Genomic DNA, 18766 nt, shown 5'->3' with positions numbered 1-18766 from the left:
CTCTCACCTCTGTCAAGGTAGGTATCACACTTCGCTGTAGTTACTTAATCCTGCATCTAACCTGAAACGTCTCAGGGGAGGGACATTATCTTGTTTATATAGTCTTGTTAATATTGACCACCAAAGGGAGTGGGTACTGAAAAAATATTTGCTGAGTGAAATACACACATATACACACACAAACAAGAAAGTTACCGTTGCTTCAAATGATTCCATCCGTTTTCTGTGTGACAAGTAATATCCACTGGGGAGAAGCCCATCAGTGACCTTTGCACCTCCATCAATGACTTTATATCCTGAATAAGTCAAGCATGTAGTTGTTTCTCTGCTACCTCATATTTTACTAAATTCACTGGAAATAAGTATGAATAACATGATGAAGGGGGAAAAAAGCCAGAGTGAAAAGATGGGTATCAAATTGGCAACTTCACAACTCTTCTCTTTGATGATTACTTTTGATTGGTGTTTACATCTTCAACTGAAAGCTCACTTTAAAAATGACAGATGGTTATAGTCAGACTGGGATTTGAAGACAAAAAAAGCAAGGTTTTATAATGCTGGGCATGCCCAATTTTCCATCAGCACAAACTACACATTGACCTCTGGTATTCTTTATCATAGCTGAGATTATTTTTAACCAGAAATTAAACTTTTGGGGTTCTTTTGAGGAGGCTTAACTACTTTCAGAGTATTTGAGAAACCTGGAAAAATTCCATATGTCGTTTTTAAATGTAGTTTAGTACAGGTTCCCATATTCTACATGGAATCGTTATTGTAGGAGGGCAGAGAGATGCAGAGATATAACTTGCTATCATCCAAAAGATTTTAAAAGGAAAATGATAACATTGGTAAAAATCCCAGGAGCAAAAATAGAGATCTATTTTACTGTTTTTAAGGAGGGAGAGATGTCAGATCTCTAGAGGAAATAATCAAGATTAGCAGTTGAAAATTTAAAGCAAACAAACAAAAAGAAGGCTTAAAATCTGCCTGGAGGGCCATAAACTATTAAACTTGTTTACAGCACCATACAGAAAATGAGGAAAATTTGAGTTGAAAGATGGTATAACTAGAGAAACCAATGGGGACTCGATGGTAGGAAAATATGGCTTTACTTTAGGAAGAAAGTTGTGTTTGTTTTTCCAACTGCATAGCTCCGTATTTTATTTATGTCTTCTTTTATTCATTTGTCATTGATGACATTATTAATATGCCTATGAATATGTGTAAAATTTGAAATTAATGTGTGAGAAAAAAGCATCTGATACCAGCACATTTCATTCTTTCGTTGTTAATCATTAAAATTAGATTTGGGCCCTTATCTATGCTTTTACCTTTTTGCAGTTTCCTATAAAAGTCAGATATTATCTCCTGTCTTTTCTTGAACTCTTCAGATGCTGTTCCTGGAAATTAAATTAGGCCTTCCCTGATGACCTTGTTTAAAATTGCAACCTGCCCTTCTCACTCCAGATCCCCTTTAGCCTGTTCTAATTTTTTCCATTGCCCTTAGCATCTCATATATACAATATTATTGATGTATTTATTGTGTTAATTGCTTACTGTCTGTGCCCCTCTATGTAAGAGTGTAGATTATCATTTATTTGGTTGTGTGATGTGTGCCAAACACCTAGGAAGATACCTGTCATGTGTTAGATGCTCAACTAATATTGGTTGATGAAGAAATGAACGAGTGAATCTGTAATAATAATAATGATAGTAATAGCTAAAAATTCTAAATACTTTACTTTGTACGAAGCACTGTTCTAATTCCTACATATGTATAAGTTGATTTAATCTTCAAAAAACCCCTATAAGGTAAATGGTTTTATAATCCTCATTATACAAGTGAGGAAATTGAGGCACATAGAAGTTAACTTGGTAATTGTTGGCTAATAAGTTACATGGCTGATTGTTAAGTGGTTAAAAAGTGGCAGGGTTCAGATACCGACACAGGCAGTTCTGTTCCCTGGGCATGATCTTTTCTGTTATGCTAAATTGTCTTTAGTTTGTAGGCATAGCCTACGGGGAAAAAAAGTACATATATCCATAAATAAATAGTTTTCAACGTTTTTATTGTCTCAACATGTGAAAGATAATGCCTCTCACACCTTGAAAATAATAAGGAAGGCCTCAGAGGCAAGAGAGGATGAGGGTTGTGGGCAGTTTCCTGGAGGCTAGCTGTAAAGTGTCCCCTTTCTTACCATCCTCTGACATCACTCTTGACAACCAGCACCTTGATTTGACTTTTGAAAGTCACCAATTTCTCAAGATGTCTGTTTCCTGATTCTAAAATGTAGGTTTGGGATTATAAGCTATCAAATGCCTTTTTCCTTCCAAAGTCCATGGTTCTAAAAATGTATTTCTTTGCTCTGATGTGCAAGTAAAGTATTGACAGTAGAAGGAAAGAGAGAGAAAAAGCCTTTTCTTGTACCAAATGCTGGTCAAATATTTTCTATATTTGAACTTTAGTAGAAATTGAACAGGATTCCTCAATGAAATAGAAATTAAATGAAAGTTGAAAAAGAGATTGAAGATGGAAAAATAATGGCTTTTCCAGAATCCATAATGGCCTTTGGGTTTTTGCTATAGTGATGGGTTCTGTTGACTAGCACCCTTAAAATTTCTACATCTTTGGCATAACTGACGCTGGAGAGTCCCCACATTTTCATTTTAGAATGTGAAATGCTCTTTTTTTTTTTGGCTGAATCATTTTCCGCCTTCTATTTTCTCACTGTGAATGAACTATACAACTTCTGACCCAAACCCTCTGTTTTATCTTTCAATATTCACTTGAGGAGATTGATCCCTTCCTAGATTTCACAGTTGTCCTAATATTAATTATTTCAAAATCTGGTCAACTCTAACTTAACTACACTACTACTGTAAAAAAAAAAAGAAAACTGAGAAAGGTCTCTATGATATTGGAACCCTCATATACTCCTAATAAAAAGTAAAATGGTACAGCCTCTTTTGAAATCAGGCTGACAGTTCCTCAAAAGTTTACACATAGAGTTAGAATATGACCCAGCAATTCCACTGCTAGGTATATATATTCAAGAAAAATGCAAATATATGTTTATACAAAAAGTTGAACACAAAGGTCCATAGCGGCATTATTCATAATACTCAATAAATAGAAATGATCCCAAATGGCCATCAACTGATGAATGATTAAATAGAATGTGGTATACAATGGAATATGATTTGACAACAAAAGGACTGAAATACTGATTCATGCTACCACATGGATGAACCTTGAAAAATTGCATTAAGTGAAAGAAACTGATCACAAAAGACCATATATTTGTGTAATTCCATTTATATGAAATGTCCGGAATAGGCAAATCTGTAGAGATGCAAAGTAGATGAGTGGATGCCTAGGGCTGGGGTGTGTTTGAAGGAAATGGGGAGTGACTGGTAATGGGCTTGGGATTTCTTTTTGCAGCAATGAAAATGGTCTCAAATTGATTGTGGTGTTCGTTGCACATTATTTTAGTATAATGTGATTATACTAAAAGCCATTGCATCCTTTAAATAAGTGAATTGTATGGTATGTAAATTATATGTCAATATAGATATATCACATAAATGTACACATATATGCACATGTATATACATATATATGTATATATATGCACACACACATATATATGATATCTCCACATAAATGTATCATAAGCCACCCACCTGTTTCCCTATTGCCATTATTCTTTCAGACTCCTTAGCAATAAACCAGGAAGCATTTCTTTTCCCTTCCCTTTTAATTCTTTTACGAAATCTGTCATTAAGCATTGTGCATTTCTTTGGTGAGTACTTTGTAGGAACTTAAGGTAAAATGACAGGTGAATAGCAGCACCAGGAAACTCTGTCCCCTAAATTGGACATCCTATAAAATCAATCTTTAAAGTTTAGATTCTACTGCACAAAAGAATTAAATATTGAGTAACTAAAATTTTATTATCAGTGTATCTAACTCTAAGGAACTAGGAAGGTCGAAGTCAATAACTAATAATTCCAACAATATCCATCAAAAAAGTTCAATTAACGTTATCGAGAAAATTTTAAAATTTTGTTCAAAATAGGGAAAATAGAATACTTAAAATATTCTTATAACTAAAATATAGAAAACTTCAAAATTGATTTATTGCCACTTATTAAAAGATAGTTCAAACAAATGGAGATCCATTTAAAAAATATATGAAGATGAATATTTTAACTGTTTATTTTCCAAATTATAGGATTAATGTAATTCTAATCAAAATCTGAGTAAGAGTTTTTTGCTTTAAAGTTCAAGAAAAATAAAATAAAATTCAGGAGGAAAAAGAAGCAGATATATATCTTTTTAATTCGAAAAAGTAAGGGCAAAATTGGAGCAGCACATCACATATTTGGATATATAAGATATATAAAGTTTCTGTTACAAGGACCGGGCAAGTCTACCATGAGACAGTAGAGCATTGTGGAGAATGTGATACATGAGAGAGTAGTCATGCTCCCTGTCTAAGAGGACTCTGGTCTGATCTTTAAAAACAGTATGTGTTTGCCATGCTTTTTATCTCCCTAAGCTCTTTTGGAACTCATCACATTTTTTGTTGAATATTATTCACCAGGTGTCTAAGAGAAATGTATATAGAAGTTATTTATAGTTTTAACTGGAATTTATTATTATTACTATTATTTTGCAGTAATTCTTAATGGAGAGGGTGGAACTTTGAGAGGGGTTTTTTTCAAACTCTGCACAGCCCTCCCACAGGATGCTCCCTCCCAGATGAAGTGATTACCACCCTGAGAATTATTGCCTTAGTTAACTACAGATTAGAATAAGTTTTATTACCTTTTATATGTTTTTGTGGAGATAAATGTGTGAATACCACTGATCTAAAGTGAAACGGAAATCGTTTTAAGTATTTGGTTAATGGAATCCATCAACAGCAGCCTCCATAATTTCTAGTTTTTGTTCTGTAAATCAGAAATCTCAATCACCAAGTTGAAATTTATGACTGCATTTCTGGCCTTCCCCTAAGGCTTAGTGTCTCAGTCAGTTCCTACCACTGTGGCTTTCTCTGCCACACCTCATCCTGCAGTTTGCTAGATTTCTCCTTGGAGAGTGAATGAAAACCAAGTTCAGGACTTGGCTTTCAATAGTCCTGGTCCCATTGCTCTGGCTCTTTGATAGCCCCATTCCCCTTGGGGATATACACGCTGTGATCTCGGGCGACCAAAGGTATCCCTGTTGAGCACCCTTGAAGTTACACGCTTATCCTGAGAACAGAAGCAAATGTGACATTTAAAGGGACTGTTTATTCAACCTGAATGTAGGGGTGACAGTTCCAAAAGCAGTTACTTGTCAGAGTTCAATCATTAAAATCTATACATATTTTTTCCAGGTTTAGTATACTGAAAAAATATAATATAGATGAAAACACTTCAGATTTGGAGTCAAAATGCCGTTGGCCTTGCTATTTACCAGCTGCATGTACTTGAACAAGTTAGTTAATCTTCTCTGCTTGTTTCTATGATTTAAAAATATGTATAATTAACATAGAACTTAGCTTTAAATCCTCATAGTGGTGTTGGCTGCATAAGAGGAGATGATGTATGTATGAGGGCATGGTGATTATTATTATATGTGGTAAAAGCCGTGTTCCTTGATGAGACATGAAATCAATATTATTTTATATGCTGAGATTATTTTGAAGCAATATGAAGCCAAAGATTCTTATTTTCATTTTCATGATCAATAAAGTTTCAAACCAATTCATTTGTAATGACACAGGACCTTAAAAATAAAAATGTTGGGGCTGGCCCCGTGGCCGAGTGGTTAAGTTCCCGAGCACTGCTTCTGTGCCCCAGGGTTTCACTGGTTCAGATCCTGGGCACGGACATGGCACAGCTCATCAAGCCACGCTGAGGCGGCATCCCACATGCCACGCTAGAAGGACCCACAACTAAAAATATACAACTATGTACTGAGGGGCTTTGGGAAGTAAAAGGAAAAATAAAGTCTTTAAAAACAAATAAATAAATAATAATGTTTTTGCAATCAAGTATGCAGCTTAGGTAAGCATCAGGTGTTTGTATAATTAAGATAATCTGAAGTTTTTAATAAGCTGTATTACACATGGACTGCTAACAGTGCACAATCACCATCTTATTTCTTTTATAATAGTGCTTTTAGTATTCCACTGAAACATGGCCAGTGAATGCACAATATTCTTAGTTACCATTATGAGGGGCTCTGTATATTACAGCCTCTCCACTGTGTCTGCTGTTAGCTAGAAAAATGCTGGGAGCAACAGCAGCTACTATCAACAGGGAGCCATATTAATTATTTGAAATGTGCCTCATAAGAGGAATCAGCAGAGTTTATTACAAGTCGAATATTACTTGAAACGGGAAGGTTACTCTAACTGTTATCATAATCTATGTATCATTAACTTTCCTTGTTTAGGAAAAGAGATTAACAACCCTATAAATTGCTATAGTAAATGTGTAAAATATAACTGCATATTCCCATTGTAGAAAGAAAGTAGTGGGTCCTCCACTTCTACCCAAACCTTCTTTATATGAAGTAGCTTTAGAATTTGAATTGACTCTGTAGCTATGCTTTCTTGCCTCAAAATCCTAATTGCTTACTGGATCATTAGTATACAAGCTATAGCTACTTTGAGCATTAGAAACTTTTTTTTTTTTTTTTTTCATTTTTCTCCCCAAAGCCCCCCGGTACATAGTTGTGTATTCTTCGTTGTGGGTTCTTCTAGTTGTGGCATGTGGGACGCTGCCTCAGCGTGGTCTGACGAGCAGTGCCATGTCCGCGCCCAGGATTCGAACTAACGAAACGCTGGGCCGCCTGCAGCGGAGCGCGCGAACTTAACCACTCGGCCACGGGGCCAGCCCCAGAAACTTTTTTTGTTTTTAAGCTAGCAGTTTTTTTGGTCAGCATCTGGGCCTTCGAATCTGTCACAAGACAGAAAGTATACTACAAATATGTATGTGAACTGGCCGAATTCTTTGCAACCAATAAAGAATGAATCCATCTACCTGCTCTTTATATTGTGGTTAATTATTATTTTTCCATCAAATACAATAAATGGATTGGAGTAGTTTTCTATTCAAATAGTAGAAGCAAATCTTAAAAATAAAATATAAATAATCAGGATTATAAAGTTATCTAAATAAGTACTACTCAAAGTGTTATCTGACATTGATGTCAGTCTGCAGACTGTTTATTACTGATCTACAATGAAATAAGTGCAGAAATTGAGAGTAAATATTTAGAAGCACTTACAGCAAATTGATAGAGTACTTAATGTCTATTTAATCTAACAATAAAACCTGAGGACTTGTATTTTGTCTTATGTTTAGTTTTTACATTTCACTTGTCAATCATTTTTATTGTATTTTTAAAGTGTCACTCCACAATAAATTTGTAATTTAACCAGAAAAAGAGAAAAGCTAGATAGTTTAAGAAGAATTGATTTAATTGGTTGATGGTTGGATGACACGTAATGTTTCTATGTTTGGATAGATCTGTCTCCACTTTGTAATGGCTATTAATTCAGTGTGAAGAGAGATAATGTGACATCATAAAGACAAAAAAAAAGTGAAGAGACATAACTACAATGTCTTCTCACCATTTATTTTTGGGTCCACAGGGCAGGCACATCATGGACAGGTGTCCTACATTTCTCCACCAATTCACCTTGACTCTGAGCTAGAAAGACCCCCTGTCAGAGGTGAGTGTTTTTTTTATCATTATTTAAAGAAAGAGAAACTCTATTCATTCTTGGATGAAGGCAAGTAACTAAATTAAAGATGGGTGTAAATATATATTTTACAATGCAGTACCTGTTTAAAAAGCAGGGGAAATGGTGTGTAAGGAATCTGATAACAAAAGAGTAAGTCTTCTTTATAAAATGAAGTAAAATGTGAAATATTTTTCTGTGAAATGTTTGTAAACCAAAACAAGAAATGGGGATCCCTAGCAATTCAACTAGTGGAAGACTAGTTGAAATCCAACTAAATTTAGAGCTTATCAGATAACCATTACTATTTTTATTGGAACTTTCTTCTTCTACTATCCTATTTTTTATAAATTAAGATGTTTTAATCTGTCATATTCACAGATTTATTTCCTTGCAGAGTGATATTTTATATTCTATTATTATTCTTTCTGAAAGTCATTTTAGTATTTAATGATCACTTAGTTTTAAAACTGTGTAAGTTAGGGCCAGCCCAGTGGCACAGTGGTTAAATTCATGCTCTCTGCTTCTGTGGCCTGGGGTTCATAGGTTCGGATCCCAGGCACAGACCTGCACACCACTTATCAAGCCATGCTATGGCAGGCATCCAACATATAAAATAGAGGAAGATGGGCACAGATTTAACTCAGGGCCAATCTTCCTCAGCAAAAAGTTGAGGATTGGCAGCGGATGTTAGCTCAGGGCTAATCTTCCTCAAAAAAACCCACAAAGTATAAATTAAAATTATGTATTTTAAATTGATGCCTCCTGTTCAGAGATTTTTAAAAATAACATCATACAAATTGAAAGTAACATTTATTGTCTCATAAGCTAAATACAGAATTTGTCTTTCTGCTTTTAAAGAAATACTTACTAATGATTTCCAAAATGTTTTATAATGTTCAAAGCTGATGTAATATAGACATACCTTTGAATTTTATAAATACCAAATATCCTAAGGTTAATTTTTCAGTTTTAAGTAATGCAATATATTTTCTTATACTTTCAACAGTATTAGTTACTTGATACAATAGAAGTCATTAGGCCTGATTTTTATGAGCATGTTTTCTATTCATGCTATTTTCTCTGCCAGGAGTCTCTTACCTTTTCTTTTCTACCCAACAACTTTCTACCAGTGTTTCAAGGCTCTCCTTTATCTTCAGTTCCTCTGTTAAACCTTCTCTGACTACCTGACTACGTACTAGAGAGGAGCTAAGTGCATGTCTCTGTTCTCCAAATGTCCTTGTGCTTGCCTCACTTATTGCACCTAAGACATTGTATTTTATTTTTCAGTGTACATGTTTCCCTTTCTCTTCTGTAAGGTCCTTGAGGGCAGAGAGGGTCATAATTATTATTTCTCCTCCAGCCACTGATCTGTGCTTGGCACATGGTAAGAACTCATACAACGATTCCTATCTAAGTGACTGAAAGTGAAGGTAGCAACCAAGATTCTAAGGACGCATCCTCATTTTTCAAGAAGAAAAGGGAGTAGGGATGACAATGGGAATCCCACAAAGAGCAAGCAGAATGAACCAAAACACGACTATGGGAAAGTTTGTGATATTTTTAAGGAAATGTGCTGAGTGCACAGTAAAATGGGAGCAGTTTTAGAGAAAGAGACTGGAAGATGCAATGAGGCAGATTGTGAAGGATTCTGTATCACATGCCAAAGAGTCTGTATTTTATCCTGGAAAAAAATCATGAAATGTTTTTAATTTTTAAAAAAATATTCCTAAGTCAGTGGGGTGTTACATCATAATATTATCAGTTCTTGATATGAGAAAAATAGCTTTCCAGTCAGTGTAGATGATGAGAGATTGGCAGAGGGAGATGGTTTCAGTAGTCCAGATAAAAAATGACTGGGAAATTAGTTAACAGTGTGTTGACAGCACTGTCAGGGCCTGAGAAATATTTTGAAGAGACGTGGCATTTGACTGAATGGATTCAGAGAAAGGAGCAGAAATGTCTCTAAAGTTTTTATATTGATTACTGGATGTTGATTACATAATCCTTCATCATGAGGAATAGATGAATTTTAAATTGATGCATAGTTTTAGACTTGTTAATTCTTAGTAGAATGTTGTTCCTACCAAAGCTGGAGGCCTATTTCTGCAGGTTGGTAACTTCAATATAACTCAGTTCTTTAGACATGATCCCAGTGTGATTGGGGAAGAATACTGTAAGGTTGTGGGAAGGGTAGTGTAATAATCCACTCCAAAAGATAATGACTTAAAGCATGAAACATTTATTATGGTTCTCAGAGTTGGTTGAGTCATGTGTGTGCTCACTTGGCTGAGGCTGGATGTTTACTAGTTAGCAGGCAGATTGGTTTTGCAAGGGAGGGAACTCACTCACTTATTTGGTATTCACTTTGATGTCATCCAGGGTGATGGCCATATGGGCTTTCATCATCCAGCAGGCTCATTCCCATTGTAACAGGATTCCCAACAGTAAGTAATCAAGTCCCAAAGTTCAGGTATTTTTCAAGCTTGTGTCATCTTTGCTATGTCCCATTGGCCAAAACAAGTCACATAGCCAATCCCAGACTTAAGAGGGTAGAAATAGACTCCATCTCTTGATGGAGGAACAATGTCCAAAGGACTATGAATGCAGGAAGGAGAGGAATTTGGACCATTTCAAACTGCCATAGGTAGGCAGATAAAGAGTAAAATATATTTAGAGTGAAATAAGACAAAAACTGATAAAATGAAGGGATTTAGAGCCAATAAATTTAAACTTAGGAGTTCTAGACCTTTCTTATCTTTAGTTTCTTCAACTACTACGTAGAAGGTCAGAAATAAGAACTTTGCAGTGTCTTTGTGAGGATGAGAGATAATACAGAACAAAGTCTGGCATCTGGTAGGCCCTAGATAAAATGTGGCTATTACCATGTGCTTTTGGGTTCACAGCTGTGGCATATGGGAAGAAATTGGGTTTTGGAGCCAGGCAGACCTGCGTGACCTTGGGCAGCTTCTGTCTGCCCTCTGTAAAACAAGGATAATAATGCCACCTGGCAAGTCTATTAGGATGATTAAGTGAAAGAGTAAGTATCAAGTTCCTGGCAAATACCTGATATAAACTAGACCCCCGAAGAGGAAATAAGTAGGTAGGCATTATTAAAAGTTTCACTTTAAAACGGCATCACCTTAAGAGCCGGGCCTGGAGGTGGCACAGTGATTAAGTTCACGCACTCTGCCTTCTTGGCCCGGGGTTCACAGGTTCATAGCCGGGGCATAAACCTACACACTGCTCATCAGGCCATGCTGTAGTGGCATCCCACACACAAAATAGACGAAGATTGGCACAGATGTTAGCTAAGAGACAATCTTCCTCAAGCAAAAAGAGGAAGATTGGCAACAGATCTTGGCTCAGGGCCAGTCTTCCTCTCACCAAAAAAAAGCATCATCTTAGTAAAAGTAGTGATGTTATTGACCTGGTAACGAATGAATCACTAGAATCCACCAGTTGTCTCTGCTTGATATCTGCCTTATATTGTGCTCTGTCTACATTAGGACAACTGTCTTCATAACTTCTAGTTCTCATATCATTCCTCTACATATATTGATCCAGAGACCCTCCTAAACTACCCTGTGGTTAATACAATTGTAGTTATAGTGACTAGCTCATGTGCCACAGTCCTGCAATTTTCAAAAAATTAACATTTAATTAGATAAAGAGGTTTGTATAAATCATCAAAATAATATTGCAAAAAAATCTTGTGCTTTGTTCTTAAAACTAATTCATTTAAAAATGAATATTGCAGATAGGATAGAGTTGGCATAATAATATCATTACGTTGGAACCACAAAGTATTTCCTTTCAACTGTCACCTCTCATCTTAATTTACTATTTTTAATTATACTATACACTGTTGTTATTTATACGCAGTCAAATTATACAAATGAACTATATCTATGTCTATTTACATATATAAGTATATATATAAACAGAAAGAGAGAATCTCATGTATATTATATGTTTTTATTTGAATTTATACAATAAGAAAAATTAGGTTCTTTAAATAATTTGAAATTCTATCTCCAATAATTGTTTTTTTTGTGTGGAATTATATAGCAATATCCTTTGAACTACATAAATATTAACATTAGCCAACCCTTTTAGCTTTCCTTTTTCTGTTTTTCTACTATAATTTTATACATATTGAGAATATGAGAGATGTGTCTAGATATTCCCTTCCCCATTGACCTCTGGCTCTCTCTATTCTTTCTCTCCTTTCTTGTATCAATTTCCACTAGTCTATGTGCATGTTAATATTTTGGGAATTATTGCTTTATATGTTAATTCCTTGTATATTTTACAGACAACTAGCAATACAAAACAACAACGTTAAAAAATGTGTTAATATAGTTATCAATATTAGCCAGGAAACTTTTCAGTACAAAATATGAACTATCTAACCTACAATAACACATCAGATTGCTTACATATTTTGCCATTTTATTCTGTTCTCATCCGAAGTATTTTGGATTATTTGGTACTTTTTTTTTTTTATTAGCAATTGTGCTTTGGGTGTTTGAGACAGAGAATTAATTATTGGTAACTTTGGAATTGTGTTTTAAAACTCTGTTTTGAAAAATAATTGTATAATTATTTTTCCAAAAGGAAAAAAATCACATTTTCATCCTTTTTTTGTGTGTGTCCTCGAGTTGTATATCACCTATGAATCATTTTGTGGGTTCTTTTGTTTTTTTATTTCTCCTCATTGTTTGATATCTCTTTCTCCTCTTTGCTAACATGGCAGCAGCCTTCTAAGTGATTTCTAGCTTATAGACTGGCCTCTCTTTAATCTGTCCTCCATACTAAGACACCCTCTGTCTAAAATCCTTCACTAGCTCCTGTTCTTTTTTTTTTAAATTTCAGTGTACATCACTGTATTTTGATTACTGTGTAGATTACATCATGTTCACTACCCAAAGACTAATTACCATCCATCACCACACATGTGTACCTAATCACCTCTTTCACCCTCCTCCCTCCCGCCTTCCCCTCTGGTAACCACCAATCCAATCTCTGTCTCTGGTGTTTGTTGTTGTTTGTTTTTATCGTCTACTTATGATTGAGATCATAGGTATATGACATTCTCCCTCTGACTTATTTCACTTAGTATGATACCCTCAAGGTCCATCCATGTTGTCACAAATGGCCAGATTTCATCATTTTTTATGGCTGAGTAGTATTCCATTGTGCATATGCACCACATCTTCTTTATCCATCATCCCTTGGTGGGCACCTAGGTTGCTTCCAAGTCTTGGCTATTGTGAATAATGCTGCAATGAACGTAGGAGTGCATGTATCTTTACACATTCGTGTTATCATGTTTTTTGGATAAATACCCAGCAGTGGAATAGCTGGCTTGTATGGTAGTTCTATTCTTAATTTTTTGAGGAATCTCCATACTGTTTTGCGTAGCAGCTGCACCAGTCTGCGCTCCCACCAGCAGTGTACGAGGGTTCCCTTCTTTCCATATCCTCTCCAACACTTGTTGTTTCCTGTCTTGTTAATTATAACCATTCTGACAGTAATGAGGTGCTATCTCATTGTAGTTTTGATTTATGTTTCCCTGATGGTTAATGATGTTGAACATCTTTTCATGTGCCTGTTTATCATCTGTATATCTTCTTTGGAGAAATGTCTGTTCAGATTTTCTGCCCATTCTTTAATTGGGTTGTTAGTTTTTTTTGTTGTTGAGATGTATGAGTGCTTTATATAATTTAGATATTAACCCCTTATCAAATATATGCTTTGCAAATATCTTCTCCCAATTGTTAGGCTGTCTTTTCGTTTTGCTAATGGTTTCCTTTGCTGTGCAGAAGCTTTGTAGTTTGATGTAGTCCCATTTGTTTATTTTTTCTATTGTTTCCCTTGCCTGGTCAGACATGGTACTTGAAAATATGCTTCTAAGGTAGATATCAAAGAGCATACTGCCTATGTTTTCTTCTAGAAGTTTCATGGTTTCAGGTCTCACATTCAAGTCTTTAATCTATTTTGAGTTAATTTTTCTGTATGGTGTAAGACAATGGTGTACTTTCATTCTTTTGTATATGGCTGTCCTGTTTTCCCAGCACCATTTATTGAAGAGACTTTCCTTTCTCCATTGTATTTTCTTGGCTCCCTTGTTGAAAATTAGCTGTCCATAAATGTGTGGGTTTATTTCTGGGCTCTTGATCTATGTGTCTGTTTTTGTGCCAGTACCAGAATCATTTTGGTTTTAATCCACATGTCACCGTCCTATCTCCTTGCAAGTCTCTTGATTTCTTTCAGTTTTGCTCTCATTTTTTTGGGAAAAAATATTTTGTGAACTTGATGCATTTGTTTGTCATAATATATTTCTTCTTTGATATTGTACATTTTATTTGTGACCAACATGCTCTTACTAACCATATGGAAAATGTAGTAGCAAGTTACCAAATAGCCTTGAATAAAATGTTGCAATCTACATTTTAAAGTAGCCCAAGTTTATAAATTCAGTGTCAGTTACTCAGTGATGAGTAAATGTGAGAGATTCTGTTCTTTAAATCTAATGTGATCATACATGTCGTTTGGTTACCTAACTTATGCCTGTGATGACTTTATGTGCATTTTTCAATTTACAGATTTTATTACTGAAAAAGGATATAAATTCCAATAGTTTACTAGTGCATTAATGTCACAATACATTACAAGGTAATTAACCAGAGCTGCCACTATAAATAGAGAAATAGTTACAGCCCTCACTATAAACTACTTAATAAAAATAAGATCCTGAATCAGCATTCACTGTTATGGTAATTTTTCTTGCCATACGTCTCATTAATCAGGACTTTAAAAAAAATAGCTTCATCTAGAAGCACTATTAAACCTTTCATTATTAAAACAAGTTTGTTACAATTTTGTAGTTAATTTAATGGGATTGATTATATACTTCTGTATGCAAATAAGTTCTACGTGCTTTTCAGACATATTTCCCAATTTTGTATGTTATAATTGGAAATGAAAGACTACTTTGGTAATTTTGTAGCACATTTGTAAGTAAACGCAAAGGAGTTCTGAGCAGGGATCATTAAGAGTTGCAGTTCTGAAGGTCATGTGTCCTTACCAACTGTCCTTTCTCCCCAACCTTTATTTTGCCTCCTAACTATTCACATGCAAAATACTTTACCCCCAGAATCAGGTCTGTATTACAGGCAGAATCACTCTGTGAAGGTGGTTGGGTGGGAGTTTGTGTTGGAAATAGAATCAGAATCCTAAGCAGAAACATATATTATTTGAGATTCAAATATACCAGTTGGGGCACGCCCTTCAGTTGAAACTTCGTTTTAGTTTTGGTTTGGTTTGGTTTCATTGTGTTCCTATACAATTTGATGACAGTCTTAGCAGTCAACTTTAGAACCCAACCTAGAAATTCTTCACAACATCACTAACAATTCAAGTTAGATAAATTCCTGTCGATAATCAAGAAAAGACACTAACTTCTGAAAAACGTCCTCCATTTATATTACTAAGGATGATATTTTGAATGTTCTGCTACATAAAAAATTTGGTGGTAACCAGATACACTCCACCTTCCAGTATGGTAAACCACTAGTAATAAAGCTGGTAAAAATATTGTATTTATTTTGTATACTCTTTCTTTAAATAGGGTCTTATATTTAATCAGAAATTTAATACTAAATACTAATTTACACATTTGCTAATTGTTGATAGCTACAGTTTATCCTCTGAGAAAAAGCTAAAATATTTGGACACATTTGAAAAACGTTATCTATTTTTTAAATTTTTTTTGCATAATAAACTGAGTAATATAAACATGGTTCAACTGGCACATAATCAATGGACTAGAATAATGCCAGGCATTAAGTTTCATGTGTAAATTGAATTACATTCAGCAAATCTACACATTGAAAATATTTTTTAAAGCTCAAAATAAACAGATGGTCCTGCCTGGTACATCTATATTAAAAGTAGGCTATAGCCAAAGATTTAGCATCACAAATTAGAAATTAACACACGATATTATCTAGTGAAATGTAAAAACATTTGAAATTGATTAAAATAAAATAGGAAGGAGACATCTGGCATTCTTATTGAGTAGTCTCCAGGCCTATTCTTTAGTATTCCATGACGGTGTTTTTCTAGCTTATCTGGCTAGCCGACATTATATGGTAGAACATAATTCCTTAGCTTTATCCATCCTTAACCCAAGGGAATAAAAATGAAACTTGCATATAACAGTGTCTTGACCATATTAAACATCCTTTTCGTACACTTGTAAATGCCAAACATTTTTTACTGTATTTAAAGTACACTGTGAACACCTACAAGACAAAGGTAGAGAATGTAGCTTGTTAATACTAATGGTAGACACCACTCCCATTTATTAAGCATGTATCTTGTGTCAGACACAAGAAAAAATATTTTGTACGTTGTCTCATTTAATGCTACAAGGATCATATCACTTTTTCATTCAGACTTATTGGTCATCATCATTATATTTTTAATATCAAACATACTACTATAATTTGTTATATAGTAATAATTGAATTTGTGTTGAATTTAGTTGAAGTTAAATTCTGAACTTAATGGTAAAATGTGCTTTTTATTCAATATTAATAGGAAGAAGTATGAGAGTTTTGTAAAGTATAATTTCCAAATATGTTATTGTTTAAAAAACAACATTTATCATTTGAAATAACTTAGCACACTCCTGCAGGCCCTTTGTGATATAAAATTCATAGGTTGAGAATAATTATTCTAGAAAGTAGTGTGATCTGGGAATAATTATTCTAGAAAGCAGTGTGATCTGGTCGTTTTTCACATTAACTTCTTAGTCAACTTGTCTTGGCGACCTCTCAATGATCCTGAATGAGAAGGGATATAGAGTTTGAATTCTGCTTTCCCATTGGCTGGTAGAATGATATTTAGTATTCAGAGGGCTTTAAATAGAGGTTTGATGCTGTTGTGATCTGAACATTCTCCTTCAGGTTCTATGTGGCTGATGGCAAATTCCGTGATAATAATCCTCAACTTGAATACGTTAGTTGCTCCGTGGAGCTGTTGCTCAAGGCAAGGGAAAGTCTCCGGGATTAGGATGTCTCTAAACAGCTATGACCGGGGTTCAGTTCTCTAAACTTCACTCCTGCCCATTCCCACCCCTGGTGTCCTGTGCCCTCTTTCCTAACATTGTTTACCGGCCCAGCTCTCCCAAAATTGCCACTATAGGTTCCAGGACTTACTTCTCCGTCTTATTTTGTTTTTAGTCTCATTCAGAAAAATGGGACTATAGCTGCTCTATCTTGTTCAGAGAGAAAATATTTAGTATTTTCTAAATGTTACAACTTTTTACAGTGAAGTATTACGTGTCAATAATAATAATGATAGCTAAAAATTATCATACAAATTAACTTTAAATCATATGTGCAAAGTAAAAGTTATCCATATGACACTCTCTCAATTCCTGAAGAGAGCCAATCGTAATATTCTTCAGGATATTCCAATAGATATCATCTTTTTGAGTGAACATGGTATGAACACAACATTTGTGCCCAGCTGTATTCTAAGCACTTGACGTGGATTATTATCTCATTAATTTTCTGAATTCCACAAAGCAGGTAGTATTATTGTAATTTTGCAAATTAAAAGACTGAGACACAGAGAGGTTCTTTGACTTCATAAAGGCCAGACAAGTATTAAGTATTGAAGCTAGCATTTCAACTCAGGTATCTATAAAAATCTGTTTGGACAGTTTTTCATCTATACAAAGGGAATTTTGTTTTAATTTCCAAAACTACATACAATACCAAGTAATTAGTAATGAAACATATATCAGCAAGGGATGGGGGCATATGATCATCCAGATTATAGTATTTTTAAGAAACTCTTTCACCATCTCCATTATTTATCTTAAGAGCACAATGTGATACAAGTAGTTAGAACACTTACGTACTATCTACTACTGACAAATTTTTTGCATGTTTGTTGTCTTCTTTTCTAAAATAGAATATCTTTGTTTTATTGCTACTTTGTTAACTTTTACTCTTTTCAAAAAATGTCTTACTGTTTCTTTCAAAAGAGGTATCTAAAATCATACCATACAAAAAGAAGTCAGGCTTTCTGATAAAGTTTTACAAATTGTATAGAAATTAATGTGATAAATTTTGTTATATTTTATTTGTGATAAAATACCTTATTTTTGTGTTTTTCAATATTCTCTCCTCAATATGGTTGTTATTTTTGTAATCACCAGAAAATAATTTTATACCTGTATACTGAAAATTAATTCCCTACTGCCTGGAGCAGACAGCTGTGTTGACTCTCCCCACCAAGCCTCGGATAGAGGGAAGAAGGAGTCAGCCTTGACCGCTAAACGTAACATTCACCCTCATCTCCACCAGCTGAATACCCACAGCTGCAAGGTTCCAATTCTTTGGTGTACCCACGCAGTGTCTGCACACAAACACACACACACACACACACACACACAACGTGCCACTCAGGACTATCTTCTTTAATATAACAATTCTTGCTCGATAATAGATTTAGAAGATAGGTATGATACAAATTTATATATGGTAAATCCTTAAATTTTAAAGTATCTTTTATTCTTAGAGAGTCAATTGCCTGAGATTACATAAAGACCTTTTTTCTCTAGATTTATCTTTTATACCTGCACAGTAGGGGTTGGGACTGTTACAGGTACAACATCCACTTACATATCACTGCTTGGAGAAGATCTTGTTTCCTTAGCTGCTAAAAGGCATATGCTTCTGTATGGAAGTTTTCACTTTGGCTATTACTTATCCCATAACGCCCCAAACAGCATTTCCTTCATGCTAAGAGGCATTTGACTCCCTTCTTACTAAGAAGCACTTTTCTCTTTGTTGGTTATAGCTCTGAGTCCGGGAATTATTTCCAGTTCTTAAGAGTCCAGCAAAAACAATTTCCCTCACTGGAGTAGGTACTCCTGTTAAGTTTGGCTCAGATTCTCCTGGGTGGAGTCATACAGAAGTGTGCAGCTTGAACACTGATGC

General features: G+C 34.8%; 1 protein-coding gene across 32 annotated transcripts in view; it reads left to right on the top strand.

The window, feature by feature from the left end:
* Positions 1–18766, top strand: part of ADGRL3 (adhesion G protein-coupled receptor L3) — a 798980-nt gene that overhangs the window by 537004 nt on the left and 243210 nt on the right. For all 32 annotated transcript variants that reach the window (XM_070505775.1, XM_070505772.1, XM_070505777.1 and 29 more), the window contains one exon: positions 7653–7733. In XM_070505775.1, coding sequence (XP_070361876.1) covers positions 7653–7733 — 81 coding nt within the window. The remainder of the gene's footprint in view (positions 1–7652; positions 7734–18766) is intronic.

The sequence above is a fragment of the Equus asinus genome, chromosome 3 (genome assembly GCF_041296235.1).
Source record: "Equus asinus isolate D_3611 breed Donkey chromosome 3, EquAss-T2T_v2, whole genome shotgun sequence".
Lineage (NCBI taxonomy): Eukaryota > Metazoa > Chordata > Mammalia > Perissodactyla > Equidae > Equus > Equus asinus.
The sequence above is the reverse complement of the archived record's forward strand: the minus strand, read 5'-3'. Positions and strand labels throughout refer to the sequence as shown.